Genomic DNA, 18,466 nt, shown 5'->3' on the forward strand with positions numbered 1-18,466 from the left:
CCTTTAACAGCGTAATGTTTAAACGACGTGTGACCCGGCCTTAAAGGGGTTTTGCAGCACTAAACTATTGATGATCTGTCCTCCAAGATGGGTCAATAGATATGCGGCAGGGTCCGCTGTTCAGGATCACTGATGGCACTCGAGTGGGCGCTGTGGCCTCTTTTCAGGCCTGTAACGTCACATGGACTGAGAATGGGACTGAGCTGCTAAACCAGACACAGCTGCTCTACAATGCATGGCGCCGTGTCTGGTATGGACTGAAGTGACAGCAGGGAAAGTATACAAAAAAGGGTATTTGTCCCTGTAGGGTATGTGAACCTGCAATTCTATGATTGCTCATATAATACACTGCAATACTTCTGTATTGCACTGTATTATCTATATTCTTAACTATTACAGTCCATGGCAGACTTGGATGCCATTGCAACTTACCGGCCCCCTATGATTATATGGCGGAGAACCTTGTATATGCCATGATCAACAGTGATTGCAGCATAGAAGAGGTTAACAATAGGGATCTGTGTTATCGCTACGAGACTCTGGCTATCACTCACAACGAGCAGGCTACGCTTCCAAGCCCACGCTTTGTACATGCTGGAAATATGACATTTCACTGTAACCTCTTCCTTCCCATGAAGTACATTTACATTCTAGGACAGGAAGGGGTTAAGACAATGATGCTGGAGTTCTTGGTAGAGGAAGAAGAGCCAATGCTTCACTGGACCTCCTCCAGTGCTGAATTCCACAGGCATTACATTGTTGCCAGGAGGTTTCATTAACAGCCTGATGTCTCTAGATGGGGTAGACATAGCTGGAACCAATGTTATGTAATGGGTGGGATCAGAACAACTGCTGTGGCCCCTAGACAATACCAGCCATGCACGTGGCCCTCGGTGCAGCTGCACGTAACTTCTTGTACCCCCATGCAGGCAGCTGCTGTTAGGTGCTCTCAAGGTTCCCATACGCATTGGGTAAGTGAACCATTTCCACCAACTGTATATGGGGGCCCCTGACAGATGCGGAGGGCAGAAGGATTAGGCCCTTTGAATTTCAATGCCTGATCCTTCTGGCCCTCCTAGAGCTGTTAGGCTGCAACTTATCCCCATTATCCCCATTGCAAACACCTTAAAGGGGTTGTCCCGCGAAAGGAAGTGGGGTTAAGCACTTCTGTATGGCCATATTAATGCACTTTGTAATATACATCTTACATTAAATATTGGCCATACAGAAGTTATTCACTTACCCTCTCCGATGTTGGCGTCCCCGTCTCCATGGCGCCGACCGAAGCCGCCTTCTGCCTGGATTAGACGCGCTTGCGCTGTCTGCTCTCTTCTGTCCCGTTGAATGGGGCCGCTCCGGCGTGCTCGCGCCGCACAGAAGTGCTTAAGCCCACTTGCTTTTGCGGGACAACCCCTTTAATGTTCGGCTAAACTTACCAAGCTTTCATCTCTTTGGGGGAAATCCATGTTAGCCAGATGTTCAGCTGCCATCTTGAAGGTATATGGGCACAGTGACCGCCTCTCCAGATCTATGACCTTACAGATGCGGCAGGAAATAGTTTTGGTCAATGTGCGGTGTGCTTACACTGGCATTTCTGGCCATATCTTATATAATTGCCCCTGATATTGTAACAAATCCCTCGGAGCAGCCTGAAGGAAGCTCAACCTTGTCTGCTCTGGCCAGGAGCTCCAGCAGTTGCAGAGGCTGCTATGATCACAGTTCTGTCCAAATGCATCAGGCTTTGGCTAAAACCTTGTAGAGACTATGGCAGAGCTGTGGATCTCAGGTCTGCCCCCGATGTGCGCTTTAGATGGGGCTGTAACATGTAATGCACACAGAACACCCCAACACTAGATCTCGCTGCTATCATTTATTACCAGCGGGAGGCAGACTGCCTCATCTGACAGCTTCACCCAATCGAGAAACAGATAAAGTGGACGCCCAAAAAAATATATAAATACCAACTGGTTGATTTGAGATTAAATCTGGAACGGATGGCAGTGAAAGGGAAAACCCGTCCCATGCACAGAGCTGCCTGCCCGTTCCTGGTTCACAAGTCCACTGCTAGCCGCCATCTACATCACACTGCCGTCCTGGCGATGACCACCTTTTCTGACTCCGGCTCAGCGACGGCACCTTGTTGGAGGGTAATGGTTTGGTGGTTGTAGTCCTGTGATGTATGAGATCTACATCCCCGGTGTTAGTGTAGATCTGCCAACCAGAAGAATCCACTGACCGCCGTCCCTGGGGACCCTACTAGAGGGCGCGCCGGATGAACTTTTGGTACCACAGGATAGAGGTGAAGGCCGAGAGCGAGAACCTGGAAATTAGAGCAATAAATGACTTAAGAGCCGGTCACAGCCTCCTGGAGACACTGCGGAGGAGGACAGTATAGCTGGAGGGGACAATTGCTGAGTCTTGTTCTCACATGTACTGTCCGGCAGGTTGTCAGTGAATCAGCGGCGATGTCCTACGTGATGGAAGTCGCCAGCGCTCTAATCGTACAATGAGGCATTTATATGTGCACAATCGGGGGGGGGGGGGGTCACATCCGCGGTGTGTGCTATGAACTGCATCAGGTATAATGAAAACAAAGATCTGGTACCGTGTTAGCCAGTAGAGCAAAATGTGATTGTTCTCAGCAAGAGAAACCACGTAATCTTGTAGATATGATACCTTTTAATGGCTAACAAAAATACATGATGTAATAATAGCGAGCTTTCGTACCAACGCAGGGTTCTTTCTTCAGGCTAATGGATTGGATCTGAAGAGGCATGCATATTTATACACACTTATAACATACATACTTATGACAAGGCACAGATATGGATGTGATTGGTTCGCACTTAAAAGGAATTCTGCAACAGCAAACAAACTTTTTTTGTCTAGGCACTGATAGCGAAGTGAAAGTTTTATGGTCCCTAAATTATTGTTGGAGGGGGGGAAAAGTCAGCAGGCTAGAATTGCTACAAGAGATACACAAACATTTTTAGCTAAACACTGATAAGGGAGTGAAAGTTTATGGTCCCTGAATTACTGTTGATGGGGGTCTTATCTGTGCAATCAAGTCTCACACTTCCCATTCACGCATAAATCCTGGGGAATAATTTAACCCAGTATTCAGCGTGTCAAAGGTTGTTATCAATTTATATTCCCAAATTCTTCTGTGGTTTTGTGACTGGAAACCACCCTTCAATATCAAGAAATCAACTTTTTGGACACCACCATAAAGATTTCAAACAACTCAATACAGACATCCCCATACGGAAACAGATTGATCGGCCTACATACCTCAGATGGGACAGTTTCCAGCCTAAACACATCAAAAAGTCCATTGTCTACAGCCAGGCCATCAGATACAACCGGATCTTCTCCAACCCAACGGACAGAGAGGAACATTTGTACCATCTTAAAAGAACATTTATAAATCAGGGCCACCATCCCACCTCAATTGATGACCAAATCACCAGAGCCACTAGGATACCCAGAAATCACCAGAGCCCCCAGGATACCCAGGAATCACCAGAGCCCCCAGGATACCCAGGAATCAACTACTCCAATACAAGGAGAAGGAAAGAAACAATCGTGTGCCTCTAGTAGTGACCTACAATCCGCAACTAGAGGTACTAAGGAAAACCGCAAGAAAACTCCACCATACCCTGCACAAGGATGACCGTCTGAAAACCATATTACCAGACCCTCCGCTTCTGTGTTACAGGCAACCTCCAAATATGAGGAACTTTATAATCAGGAGTGCATTACCCTCTGACACACAAAAAGGAACTTATCCCTGTAATGTAAGGAGCTGTAAGACCTGCTCACATATACTGACTGCGGACAGGATACGGATCCCCAACACACAGCAGGACTATAAGATCCCGGGGACATTCACATGTTCCTCGTCCAATGTGGTGTACCTAATCATGTGCAGTAAATGTCCTGTTGGGGGCTTTATGTTGGAGAAACAGGACAGAAACTGAAAGCCAGGATGAGATCTCATCGCCACACGATTGAACCTAGAAAAAGAGAATTACCTGTGGCCGAGCACTTCTCTAACCATGGACATAACATAGGAGATATGAGAGTTTTGATATTGAAGGGTGGTTTCAAGTCACAAAACCACAGAAGAATTTGGGAATATAAATTAATAACAACCTTTGACACGCTGAATACGGGGTTAAACTATTCCCCAGGATTTATGCGTTAATGGGAAGTGTGAGACATTTATTGCACAGATAAGACCCCCATCAACAGTAATTCAGGGACCATAAACTTTCACTCCCTTATCAGTGTTTAGCTAAAAATGTTTATGTATCTCTTGTAGCATTTCTAGCCTGCTGACCCCCCCCCCCCTCAACAGTAATTTAGGGACCATAAAACTTTCACTTCGCTATCAGTGCCTAGACAAAAAAAGTTTGTTTGCTGTTGCAGAATTCCTTTTAAGTGCGAACCAATCACATCCATATCTGTGCCTTGTCATAAGTATGTATGTTATAAGTGTGTATAAATATGCATGCCTCTTCAGATCCAATCCATTTAAGCCTGAAGAAGAACCCTGCGTTGGTTCGGAAGCTCGCTATTATTACATCATGTATTTTTGTTAGCCATTAAAAGGTATCATATCTACAAGATTACGTGGTTTCTCTTGCTGGGAACAATCACAATGAGCTGCATCTACATGGTGGTCTATGTGCCTCATTGCTCAGTGGTTTGGAAGGGGCTGGGGATCCCCAATAGTGAGGTTATACAGTCGCTGTTCTAATGCACAGGACGGTTAGGTTACGTTACTTGTGGGTTGGATATCTCTGCCTTTGGAATGTATTACAGCGGACACGTTGGGGCGAGTATACAGCAGCTTAGGAATATGGCGTGAATAGTGATCAAAACTCTTCCCGTCCCGCCTGGTATATAGAATACATCAATGGGCTAAGACTGTCTTCTTGGCACATGTTCGGACATGGGACTGCTTCACTTTTTATACAATGCTGCTTATGGCAGTCGCACGGGTCGGGGATATACATTCAGTTGGGAGATGCTCCTGGCGTACGCCTCCAACGTAATAACCCAACCCAACTCTTATTGGCAGAAGTTGCCGGCGCTCCTTTGTGCAGATTTGATCTCTTGGAAGTCAGCCACATAGCAGAAAACTTTGGGGGTGTTTTCACTCAGAGCAGAAAATCTACGGCAAATTCTACATAAGAAATGCGACAAGTAAAAGGATAAAATCTGCCCCAAATCCTGCTGTGTGAACGTCCTCCATAGCTGCGTCCTCTAAGTGTCAAAAGCCGAGGCTTGAGAAATATGAAGCCTGAGCACCAGTTTACTGCATAAGTGTGTAGATATCCACCTACCAGGTCACGGTGTACTGCAGGTGCTCATTTCGTAGCGTCGTGCGGGTCTGCCCACCGATGGGGCCGCCAGGGACGGTGCTGCCTGAGATGATAGACAAGGACCGTTAAACACAATATGTATGCAACGGGGGAGATGGGTCAAAGCTGGAGCAGTCCCCCACCGCAACCAATCAGATTCCAGCAAAGGCCCCTTGGAGACTGAAAGCAGCAACCTGATTGGTTGCCATGCATAACTTTTCCTTAAAACTGGTTGTAATGCGCTGCGTAGCCTAAAACACGGAGCGCATGCAGAATACGCAGACGGCTGTATATACCTTCCGATTCCATACAGCGACAACTCGAGGTTCTCTTTTAGTTTCATATGAATTGGGCAGGTGCTCCATTGTATGCCGGAGACCAGCGCTATGCACCATATGGCGGCTCACAGACTGGCAGTAGTATAAATTGTCACCTGGGCTGATAAGCCTACCAGACCAGCAGATGACAATGAGCACAATGCTATCTGCTGTAACTCAGGAGGAGGGGCGTTACCCTACAAAGAAAGGGGACGCAGGAGACACGGAGGACGGCGCAAATTGGCAGCTTCCTCTGTAGGTCAAGGATTCATCTTACCATAGTCAGCCTCAATATATATGGGCTCTGCCCCCGTCTTCTCCGCCATGGCTGCCAGGTCCCGGTAATACCACACATTCCTCTGCACATCATTCTTTGGAGCAAATTGTTGGCGGGTTTCTGTGAGTCTCACGATTCCCACCAGATCCTGCTCCTCATCGATCTACGGAGAAAGAAACGGATTAACTTCATGTCCGGCGGACGGAATCGCAGCGCAGAACTAAGAGCGTCTCCTTATTACCCCGAGCGCCAGTTCAAAACTTGTGGTCCATTATATATTATGGACACATCGGGAGATTTCCCACCACAAGTGTCCTTGAGCCAAAGGGCGACATATGCAACACTATAGGGACTGCTGTAGTGACGGAGGGCTCTATGGTCACATCAGGAGTTTCCAGCTGTTTAGGTGAATCCAACAGAAACAGTACGGTGCGACTGAACCCTTATACTGCGATACATAAGCAGTGCCGTGCGTGCCCGGGCCGTGCAGCAGAGGGAACCCCGTGGTGACCTTGACCTTACAGCAGAGGGAACCCCGTGGTGACCTTGACCTTACAGCAGAGGGAGCCCCGTGGTGACCTTTACCTTACAGCAGAAGGAACCCCGTGGTGACCTTTACCTTACAGCAGAAGGAACCCCGTGGTGACCTTACAGCAGAGGGAGCCCCGTGGTGACCTTGACCTTACAGCAGAGGGAGCCCGCTGTGACCTTAACCTTACCGGGAGACCTTGGTCTTACAGTACAGAAAGAGGCCTGACCTTAGAGGGAGACCTGTGGAGACCCTGATCTTATAGTAGAGGGAGCTCTACGTAGACCCCGACCTTACAGTAGAGTTGAATCCTGCTATGACCTTGACCTTACAGTAGAGGGAGCCCTGCGAGATCCCGCAGATCGCTGTATATACTGCTTTTATAAGATCCTGCTCATTCCAGGGGGGAGAAGGGAATGTGGCTGTCAGGTCGCTCTCAGAGGTGCTGATCTTACAAAGAAATACTGTTCATGACGGGGAACTGTCTGCAGCACAAAATATTACTCTAAACACTGAGATGGCAAGTACTGCGCAGCGTACCAGGGCGGGGGAGGGGAGCCCCATCTTATTACACATGATAGTACTGATATAGCATTGTAGCATGTCACACAGCGGCGTCTCACTGTCATGGGGTCTTGGCTTCAAGTTTTTGTCCAACTGGAGAGGTTCCAGTTCAGTCATCATGTTCTCCGCTCACCTGACCCTTCATTCTCGTCTGCGGATTCAGCTTCCTCGTAGGGACGAAACCTCTGTTTACCAAGATGGTGATTCTGTAGGCGAATCATTAGAGCTTGTTAGATATACCGGGAGGAAAACAGGGAATACTAGCAAGAAAACTGATTGGTGAACCTAGGACACCACCACAACCCTTACATGACATCAGCAGACCTACGGTCCCACCCTCTTCATGACATCATTACAACTAGGGCCCCGCCCCTTTTATCACAACACCTGGTGCAGAACCCCTTCTATGACATCATCAGCACACAGAAATCTCTACCCCTTCATGAGGTCATCACACCTATGGCCTCACCCCTTCCATGACATCATCAGCAAACTTATAGCCCCACCCATTCTACACCACCATCGGCACATCTAGGGCTCCACCCCCTTCATGATATTCTACCTAGGGCTGCTCCCTTCATGACAACTTAGGCTTAAGGGTGTCATCTTTTTCATGATGTCATATTACCACCCTATTCATGACATCATTAGACCTAAGGCATTATCCTTTCACAATGTTATCATTACACCTAGGTCACCACCAGCATGGTATAATTGTTTGACCGGTTGTTGGAGTAAACCCTTCAGATTAATCAGTTTATCGTCACACATAAGAGCAGCGATGCACATACGTGATCCTGTAATAACCATAAGGGTAGAGTATTGGAAGACATTAAGAGGTAAGATCACATACCCGAGGTCAGTACAGATAAAGGGGGTGATCACGTGAGCCCCATTCTCCTGAGGTCCCATCCCACCGGACTCGTTACTCGGCTTCACCAGGGTGCGGGGTCTGACGTAAAGCTCCTTCGAGTGGTCAAAATGGCCTCTGACCGTGACGGGACGAAACTCCATTGTCTGAAGTTCTGCGGGACTGAGCACAATGGACCCTGAGATCAGCCACGAGGTTCTATCCACTAAAGGGTTAAAAAACTATAAAATTCATCAACTGAGAGACACAAACTTCAGGATCATAGCACTTCCAACCACTCTATGTCTAAGCTGCATAAATGGGGGACATCTGTAGGTCACACCTGAAATAAGCTGCAGCCATAGCTACATACACACAAGGTGCCAGCTACCAGCTTGTCGGGGGGCACAGGTTGATGTAAGCTGGGGCAATCACTTCCTTTAGGTCCACCTTTCCTTTATGCGGCAGCATCTTGTAGAGGTACGTGAATCATCCTCCTCCTAGCTCTGTCTCCAACCTTCTGATGTCCCGAGGTGCCACCGACAGCCTATCGTGCCCCATGAAACAATCGCTTAGTTCTGCTACTGTATTTATGCACAGAGCTTGGTTCTGGTGCAGTATCTATGTACGGAGCTTGGTTTTAAAACAATATCTATGTACTGAGGTAGGTTCTAGTGCTGTATTTATGTTATGTGCTTCGTTTAGTTGTTGTATTTACATTATAAGTTTTGTTCTGTGGTTGTATTTATGTTATAAGCTTGGTTCTGGGTGCAGTATCTATGCACCAAGCTTGGTTCTGGGTGCAGTATCTGTGCACCGAGCTTGGTTCTGGGAGCAGTATCTATGCACCAAGCTTGGTTCTGGGTGAAGTATCTATGCACCGACCTTGGTTCTGGGTGAAGTATCTATGCACCGAGCTTGGTTCTGCTGCAGTATCTATGCACCGAGCTTGGTTCTGCTGCAGTATCTATGCACCGAACTTGGTTCTGCTGCAGTATCTATGCACCGAACTTGGTTCTGGGTGAAGTATCTATGCACCGAGCTTGGTTCTGCTGCAGTATCTATGCACCGAGCTTGGTTCTGCTGCAGTATCTATGCACCGACCTTGGTTCTGGGTGAAGTATCTATGCACCGAGCTTGGTTCTGCTGCAGTATCTATGCACCGAGCTTGGTTCTGCTGCAGTATCTATGCACCGAACTTGGTTCTGCTGCAGTATCTATGCACCGAACTTGGTTCTGCTGCAGTATCTATGCACCGAACTTGGTTCTGCTGCAGTATCTATGCACCGAACTTGGTTCTGCTGCAGTATCTATGCACCGAGCTTGGTTCTGCTGCAGTATCTATGCACCGAGCTTGGTTCTGCTGCAGTATCTATGCACTGAGCTTGGTTCTGGTGCTGTAGTTATGTATTGTGGTTGGTTTTGGTGTTATATTTATATTATGTGCTTGGTTCTGTGGTTGTATTTATGTTATTAGCTTGGTTCTGGTGCTGTATTTATGTACTGAGTTTTGTTTTCATGCTTTATTTATGAATTTGGTTCTGGTACTACATTTATATTATGAGCTTGGTTCTGGTACAGTATTTATTCACTGAGCTGTTCTGGTGTGCGTGTGCTACTATCTTTCTGCACAACCAGAACACAGGCAGGCTGACTAAAATTCTGCACAAGATGCCATCTAACTTAGGGCCGGCAATGGCTGCTGCTAAAGGCAACTCACTCTATGGGGAGAGGTATGGGGGTGGACGTAGTCTGCGCCTCCAGCTGCTCTATGAGGTTCAGCTTCCATTTCCGTCTCTGTATCTGAAAGAGAAAATAAACAGCAGCAGCGATGCAGAGTTGTGTATCGAGCCCCAGGGAGATCTCCAGACCCCTCGCCCCACTGGCGGCCATCAGTGTAGACACTGAATTGAGAAACCTGTAGTAGAAGAAGAAAACCACCGGACCTGGTTGTCCATCAGCAGGAAGTCTAACTCATCCCCCCCATCATCCTCCGCTGAGCGGCAGCAGAGCTCAACTGTGCTTGCCACCAGCTCTATTTCATACGATCCAGTCACTGAGGGGTTAATTCTGGCCTGTGAAACCTTCCAGGCATCTAAAGCCACTGCGACTGAGAGGTGGACGTGTGTAATGATAGACAGGACCATGGCCGTCCTTAGCTACGTGCGACCCGTACAGTGGTACAAGGTGCCAGCCACCAGCTTGTTGGGGGGGGGGGGGGGCATTGGCTCCCTTAGGTCCGCTCGGCTCGATGAGGTTTTCGATCCATATGCCAGGCTCTTATGAAGCTACATGAATCATGGCTCTGTCTCTCGGATGTTCTAAGGAGCCACTGTCAGCCCATTGGGCCCCTGAAGCACAATATCTTAGTTATAGTGCTGTATTTATGTTAGGAGCTTGGTCCTGGTATTGTGTCTATGTACTAAGATTGGTTTGCGCTGTATTTATGTTATGAGCTAGTTTCTGTAATTGTATCTATATACAAAGCTCAGTTCTGGTGCTTTATCTATGTACAAAGCTTGGTTCTTGTGCTGTATTTATGTTTTGAGCTTGGTTCTGGTATTGTATCTATGTACTAAGGTTGGTTTGTGCTGTATTTATGTTATGAGCTAGTTTCTGTAATTGTATCTACATACAAAGCTCAGTTCTGGTGCTTTATCTATGTACAAAGCTTGGTTCTTGTGCTGTATTTATATTTTGAGCTTGGTTCTGGTATTGTATCTATGTACTAAGGTTGGTTTGTGCTGTATTTATTTTATGAGTCTGGTTCTGATGCTGTATTTATGTACTAAACGTGTTTCTGCTATTATATTTATGTCATATGCTTGGTTCTAGTGATGTATCTATGTTCTCAGCTGAATTCTGGTGCTGAATTTATCTAATGAGCTTGATTCTGATACTGTATTTATGTTACGAGTTTGGTTTTGGTGTGGCAGTTATGCAGTTAACTTACTTCTGCATCTGTATTGAGCTTGGTTCTGATGCTGTATTTATGTTATGAGCTTGATTTTGGTGCTGTATTTATGTAACGAGATTGGTTCTAATGCAGTACTTAATCACTGAGCCGTTTTGCTGTGGGTATGCTGCTATCTTGTTGCTTTCTGCAGCAGCAGAATAGCGGTGGACTGCCTATCAGTTCATTGTGTTCTTCCTTACGACAAGGGGATATGCCCAAATAATTCTGCACAGGTTGCCATCTACTGTAACCTAAGGGCAACACTGCAGAAGATGGCAATGGTCACTGCTACAGTGCCAGTTGAGGTTGTCACCCAACTCTCCTGGGTGCTGAATGTCTAGCAACTTCTTCACTGCAGGATGACCAACATTGGAGGATCCATGGAAAGACATGCTGGCAACTTCTACCCTACAAAGTCTTCTAGGTGGGTGACAACAGCCTGAGGTCACAGGTGCACAACTAGCAGACCCCCACCACCACCACCACCACTTTCCGCTAATCCTGTAAGCAGTGCAATAAATGGGCCCCTGAATGTCTGTTTTAGATGGGATTTGAGAGCAGCAGCTTCAGGTGATGGTGAGCTGCAGAGCTTTGCACTAAGTATACAGAGCATCACCTGCACACGGCCCTGCGATACCGCAACCTCCCCCAATGCCAGTAATTGTTACCTGCCAAACACCGAGCCCAAAGGAGGCGACCGGGATGAGGAAGAGAAGCCATTTCACCAGCGAATCCTTACTGGACTCCGTCGATGTGGAGGAAGAGAAGAACCGCTGGGAGCCGCTGCCAGGACCTGCGAGAGAGACAGGGGAGCTCAGTGCAGAACACAGAGGAGAACACAAACAGAAGGAGCTCCGCGGGGCGACCGCTCTCGCGGTCCACGGCTCCGCGGGGCGACCGCTCTCGCGGTCCAGAGCTTCGCGGGGCGACCGCGCTCACGGTCCAGAGCTCCGCGGGGCGACCGCGCTCACGGTCCAGAGCTCCGCGGGGCGACCGCGCTCACGGTCCAGAGCTCCGCGGGGCGACCGCTCTCATTTACTAGAATTCCAGTTTTTGCCAGTAAACAGGTCAGTCTTACTTACACCTCAGAAGGCTCCATGGGTGCGATCTGGGCTGCACACAGTAAGGGGTCAATCCAGTCCGGAGGAGGAGGGCACAGCGGGAGGACTGCAAGCAAGCAGAGAAAGCCAGTCATTCAATGATCCTTCCACAAGCCCCATCATGAGGGAGCAGCCATTGTTGTAACAACCAGGAAGCAGGAGGACACAGAGCGCAGAGGAAGCTGCAAGGAAAATGTGTGTGCCCCCACCCACACACACAAATGTAGGACAGCTTTTATAACATGGTGACTTAGATACAGCAGCTCAACTCTAGTAACCTCTGAATAATACAGGCACCGTATAATGGTCAGATGCTAGCTCTACACAGTGATAGCAATTACAGTGCAGTTACCACTAGTGATAGTCATAGAATCATAGAATGGTAGAGTTGGAAGGGACCTCCAGGGTCAGCCTTTGTTTGAACACTTCCATTGAAGGAGAACTCCCCACCTCCCGTGGCAACCTGTTCCACTCATTGATCCCCCTCACTGTCTAATATCTAATCAGTGTCTCCTCCCCTTCAGTTTTATCCCATTGCTTCCAGTCTCTCCTTGTGCAGATGAGAATAGGGCTGATCCCTCTGCACTGTGACAGCCCTTCAGATATTTGTAGACGGCTATTAAGTCTCCTCTCAGCCTTCTCTTCTGCAAGCTAAACATTCCCAGATCCTTTAACCGTTCCTCATAGGACATGATTTGCAGACCGCTCACCATCTTGGTAACTCTTCTCTGAACTTGCTCCAGTTTGTCTACGTCTTTTTTAAAGTGGGGTGCCCAGAACTGGACACAGTATTCCAGATGAGGTCTGACTAAGGAAGAGTAGAGGGGATAATGACCTCACGTGATCTAGACTCTATGCTTCTCTTAATACATCCCAGAATTGTTTTTGCCTTTTTGGCTGCTGCATCACATTGTTGATTCATGTTCAGTCTATGATCTGTTAGTATACCCAAGTCTTTTTCACATGTGCTGCTGATTAGCTCAATTCCTCCCATTCTGTATGTGCTTTTTTCTTGCCCAGATGTAGGACTTTGCATTTCTCCTTGTTAAATACCATTCTGTTAGTCACCGACCACTGTGCAAGCTTTTCTAGATCTTTTTGAATACTCTCTCTTCCCTAGTGTTAGCTATCCCTCCTAGCTTTGTGTCGTCGGCAAATCTGATCAGTTTCCCATCAATTCCTTCCTCCAACACTGGGCCCAGGACAGAGCCTTGTGGTACCCCACTTGATACATTCTTCCACTTGGATGTGCAGCCATTTATGACCACTCTATGGGTATGATCACTCAGCCAGTTGTGAATCCACCTAACAGCTTCCTTGTCAATCCCATATTTGGTCCTTTTTTCAATAAGTATGGTATGAGATACTTTGTCAAATGCTTTACTAAAGGTCAAGGAAAACTATATCCACCGCATTTCCCTGATCAACCCAGTCGGTGATTCTGTCAGAAGGGAATTAGATTAGTCTGGCATGACTTGTTTGTCACAAACCCATGCTGGCTCTGGTTGATTGCTCCATTTTTATCCAAGTACTTGCATACATGCTGCTTAATAATTTGTTCACAGATCTTTCCCGGTATAGAAGTCAGGCTCACAGGGCTGTATTTTCTTGAAGCTAGGGACAACATTTGCCCTTTTCCAGTCTTCCGGGACTTCTCCTGTTCTCCATGAATTTTCAAAGATTATGTCGAGTGGTTCAGCAATTCCCTCCACTGCTTCCTTCAGTATCCTAGGATGTAATTCATCTGGACCTTGGGACTTGAATTCATTAAAGTTAGCTAAATGTTCCCTCACCATCTCTCTGCTTACAGATAGCCTTCATTCTTTTATTCCCCCAATAGCACAGGGAAGATCAGCTGATGTTACATCTACTTTCTGATAGAAAACAGATACAAAATAGGAATTTAAAAGTCCAGCCTTCTCAACATCATTCTTAACCAATTCACCATTTTCATCCTGTAAGCATCCAAGAGCATCCTTGACTTTTCTTTTGCTTTTGACATACCCCCCAAATCCTTTTTTATTGCTTTTGGCCTCTGTTGCAAGCATCAATTCACTATTAGCTGCAGTTAGTCAATACAGTGCAGCTACCACTAGTGATAGTAATTACAGTGCAGTTACCACTAGTGATAGTAATTACAGTGCAGCTACCACTAGTGATAGTAATTACAGTGCAGCTACCACTAGTGATAGTAATTACAGTGCAGCTACCACTAGTGATAGTACTTACAGTGCAGCTACCACTAGTGATCGTGTTTATGTTAATGAATATCCACATCATAATTCCCACCAATGATTTTAACACTTTTTGGCGGCGTGGATATTGGATATTCTGCTGCAGCAAATTCACACGAATTCCGCTACGTGTGAACGCACCCTAAAAGAAAAACTGTTCTTGTTGCCCAGAGCAACCAATCACAGAGCAGGCTTAATTTCTAAAGAGCACTATGAAGACTGAACGCTGCACAGTGATTGGTTGCTGTGGGCAACGAGGACAGTTTGTGTTTTAAACAGTTTCGTAAATCTCCCCTGGACTCCACGATCACAGACTGCAGAGCTGGGAGGGAAGGTGATAGCAGGAGTCACGTACCACATCACCAGCTGGGGGCGCTGTTAGCACCATCATCCTGTATCACATGTCACCAGAAGATGGCGCTCTTATTACCGTCAACTTTATATCCCTTATCACCAGCAAATGGTGTTTCTATTACAGTCACCCCTTTATCACGAGCAAATAGCACTTTATTACTGTCTCCCTAGTATCCCGTGTCACCAGCAGATGGCGCTTTATTACTGTATCCCTTGTCACCAGCAGATGGCACTTCTATTACAGGCACTCTGTGTCATGTCTCATCAGTAGATGGCGCCTTTATAATGGGACTTTTACATGAAACGACAGTTATCACCGCTGAGGTCGCCCGCGCTCGTGTATAGCATTTACACTGAAAAACATCGCTGGCTTCTCACTCGGAACTTGCGGAGAGCATTTATACGTAACGAGAAGCCAGCGATCCAGCGATAGTTTATCAGTCCGCGATAACAAGAAGTGAACGAATGGTGAGCGATATTTTTTTTTGCATTTACACGTAACGATTAATATTCATATTTGTTCGTTTAAACGAGTTTTGAGCGATAATCGTTACATGTAAATGGGCCATTACAGGCAACTCTGTATTGCGAATCACCAGCAGATGGCGCCATTACCATCAGCCCATATAGCGTTATTACCTTTGACCTATATGTGCATGTGACCAGCAGACTGCGCCATTATTACTCTAACCACTGTATCAAGTCACCAGCAGAGGGCGATGTTATTACCATCATCTCTGTATCAAGTCACCAGCAGAGGGCAAAGTTATTACCATCATCTCTGTATCAAGTCACCAGCAGAGGGCGATGTTATTACCATCATCTCTGTATCACATGTCACCAGCAAAGGGCAACGGTTATCACCGTCACGCCTGTATCACATCTGACCAGCAGATGGCTCTTTTATTACAGTCATTCCTATATCACGTCACCAGTAGATGGTGCTTTTAATTACAGTCAACTCTGTATCACGTGTCACCAACAGATGGTATTACTGTGACTTTTGTATAACGTGTTACCAGCAGATGGCGCTGTAATTACTGTCAGTCTTGTATCATGTGTCACCAGCAGATGGCGCCATTATTATAGTCAACTCTGTATCACGTCACCAGCAAATGGATCTGTTATTACTGTCAGTCCTATATCACGTGTCACCAGCAGGTGGCGCTGTTATTATAGTCAACTCTGTATCACGTGTCACCAGCAGATGGCGCTATTACTGTGACTCCTGTATCACGTGTCACCAGCTGATGGCGCTGTTATTACAGTCACTCCTGTATCATATTTCACCAGCAGAGGGCGCTTTTAATTACAGTCAACTCTGTATCACGTGTCACCAGCAGAGGGCGCCGATATCATTGTCACACCAGTATTACGTCTGACCAGCAGATGGCGCTTTTATTAAACTCCTATATCACGTGTCACCAGCAGATGGCGCTGCTATTACTGTCACTCCTGTATCACCAATCAGCAGCAGATGGCGCTGTTAGACCTGTATCACATGTCACCAGCAGGCGGCGTTGTTATTACCGTCAGTCCTGTATCACGTGTCACCAGCAGATGGCGCTTTTAAATACAGTCAACTCTGTATCACGTCTCACCAGCAGAGGGAGCCGATATCACGTCTGACCAGTAGATGGCGCAGTTATTACCGTCAGCCCTGTATCACGTGTCACCAGCAGGTGGCGCTGTTATTATAGTCAACTCTGTATCAAATGTCACCAGCAGATGGCGCCATTATTACCGTCACTTCTGTATTACATGTCCCCAGCAGATAGTGCCGTTATTACTGTCAGTCCTGCATCACGTCTGACCAGTTGAGGGCGCAGTTATTACCGTCAGCCCTGTATCATGTGTCACCAGCAGGTGGCGCTGTTATTGTAGTCAACTCTGTATCAAATGTCACCAGCAGGTGGCGCTTTTAATTACAGTCAACTCTGCATCACGTGTCACCAGCAGAGGGCGCCGATATCACCGTAACGCCTGTATCACGTCTGATCAGTAGATGGCGCTGTTATTACCGTCAGTTCTGTATCACGTGTCACCAGCAGATGGCGCCGTTATTACCGTCACTCCGGTATCACGTCTCACCAGCAGATGGCGCTGTTATTGCTGTTATTACTGTCACGCCTGTATCACTTCTCACCAGCAGAGGGTGCCGTTATTACCGTCACTTCTGTGTCACATCTCCCCAGCAGATGGCGCTTTTAATTAGTTAACTCTGTATCACGTGTCACCAGCAGAGGGCGCCGATATCACTGTCACGCCAGTATCACGTCTGACCAGCAGATGGCACTTTTATTAAAATCACTCCTATACCACGTGTGACCAGCAGGCGGCGTTGTTATTACCGTCAGTCCTGTATCACATGTCACCAGCAGGTGGCACTTTTAATTACAGTCTACTCTGTATCACGTGTCACCAGCAGAGGGCGCCGATATCACCATAACGCCTGTATCACGTCTGATCAGTAGATGGCGCTGTTATTACCGTCAGTTCTGTATCACGTGTCACCAGCAGATGGTGCCGTTATTACCGTCACTCCGGTATCACGTCTCACCAGCAGATGGCGCTGTTATCACTGTCACGCCTGTATCACTTCTCACCAGCAGAGGGTGCCGTTATTACCGTCACTTCTGTGTCACATCTCCCCAGCAGATGGCGCTTTTAATTACAGTTAACTCTGTATCACGTGTCACCAGCAGAGGGCGCCGATATCACTGTCACGCCAGTATCACGTCTGACCAGCAGATGGCACTTTTATTAAAATCACTCCTATATCACGTGTGACCAGCAGGCGGCGTTGTTATTACCGTCAGTCCTGTATCACATGTCACCAGCAGGTGGCACTTTTAATTACAGTCTACTCTGTATCACGTGTCACCAGCAGAGGGCGCCGATATCACCGTAACGCCTGTATCACGTCTGATCAGTAGATGGCGCTGTTATTACCGTCAGTTCTGTATCACGTGTCACCAGCAGATGGTGCCGTTATTACCGTCACTTCAGTATCACGTCTCACCAGCAGATGGCGCTGTTATCACTGTCACTCCTGTATCACGTCTCACCAGCAGAGGGCGTCGTTATTACCGTCACATCTGTATCACATGTCACCAGCAGATGGCGCTGTTATTACCGTCTGTCCTGTTTCACGTATTACCAGCAAATGGAGCTGTTATTTCAATCAACTGTTTATCACGTGTCACCAGCAGAGGGCGCCATTATTACTGTCAACTCTGTATAACGTCTCACCAGCAGATGGCGTCGTTATTACCATTATTCCTTTATCACGTCTTACCAGCAGATGGTGCTACTTACCCGTCACTTCTGTACCATGTCTCAGCAGCAGATGGCGCTATCCCCCTCCCCATGTATGCCGTGAGCAAATTAACATATTCTTCCGCACTTCTGCAACAATCAGCAATTCTAGCAACCTGATTGGTTATTTTCACAATTCCAGCAACCTGATTGGTGATTGTCGCAGAAGGCATATATCTATATTCCACAGCACTTCTGCTCAATTCACAACCTAATTGGTTGTTTGGGCTGGCTGATTCACAGTGATTGGTTGTTTGGGTTGGCTTATTCACAGTGATTGGTTGTTTGGGTTGAATCGAGCAGAAGTGTTGTGGAATATAGATATATACTACCGGCAGATGTCGCTGTAGCACCTTCAGCCCTGTTATCATGTGTCACCAGCAGATGTCGCTGTTATAACCCACTTCACCAGCAGACGGCGCTGTTGTCATGCACGCCTGGTGCTCACCTGCCGCGGTGTTGTGGCCGCGGGGCCCCGCAGTAATACGAGGACTCTGTACATGAGGTCGGGTCTCCTCTCGTGTTCTTCCCGCAGCACTTCCGGGTCAGAATGTCCCTCGGAACCAAGGAAACGAGCGCAGTTTCAGGACGGAAACCC

The 18,466-nt window shown here is 47.2% G+C and overlaps 1 protein-coding gene across 1 annotated transcript; it reads right to left on the reverse strand.

Annotated features, from left to right (window-relative positions):
• Positions 1 to 1,857: 1,857 nt before the first annotated feature.
• On the reverse strand, positions 1,858 to 18,451 carry SURF1 (SURF1 cytochrome c oxidase assembly factor). Its single transcript, XM_066580324.1, has 9 exons — positions 18,317 to 18,451; positions 11,945 to 12,029; positions 11,531 to 11,655; positions 9,627 to 9,709; positions 7,910 to 8,089; positions 7,190 to 7,262; positions 5,964 to 6,126; positions 5,352 to 5,433; positions 1,858 to 2,320 (listed from the first exon to the last, which is right to left on the reverse strand). The coding sequence occupies exons 1-9, from the start codon at positions 18,368 to 18,370 to the stop codon at positions 2,257 to 2,259; spliced, it is 909 nt and encodes a 302-aa protein (XP_066436421.1). The 5' UTR covers positions 18,371 to 18,451; the 3' UTR covers positions 1,858 to 2,256.
• Between the last annotated feature and the right edge of the window lie 15 nt (positions 18,452 to 18,466).

This window comes from Eleutherodactylus coqui, chromosome 10 (genome assembly GCF_035609145.1).
Source record: "Eleutherodactylus coqui strain aEleCoq1 chromosome 10, aEleCoq1.hap1, whole genome shotgun sequence".
Lineage (NCBI taxonomy): Eukaryota > Metazoa > Chordata > Amphibia > Anura > Eleutherodactylidae > Eleutherodactylus > Eleutherodactylus coqui.

Coding starts and splice junctions, on each gene's coding strand:
- SURF1 (XM_066580324.1), bottom strand. CDS start 18,370: ATGTACAGAGTCCTCGTATTACTGCGGGGCCCCGCGGCCACAACACCG. Junction 12,030..18,316: donor CGGCCACAACACCGCGGCAG/GTGAGCACCAGG, acceptor GCTTGCTTGCAG/TCCTCCCGCTGTGCCCTCCT. Junction 2,321..5,351: donor CTGCAGTACACCGTGACCTG/GTAGGTGGATAT, acceptor TCTAATTTCCAG/GTTCTCGCTCTCGGCCTTCA.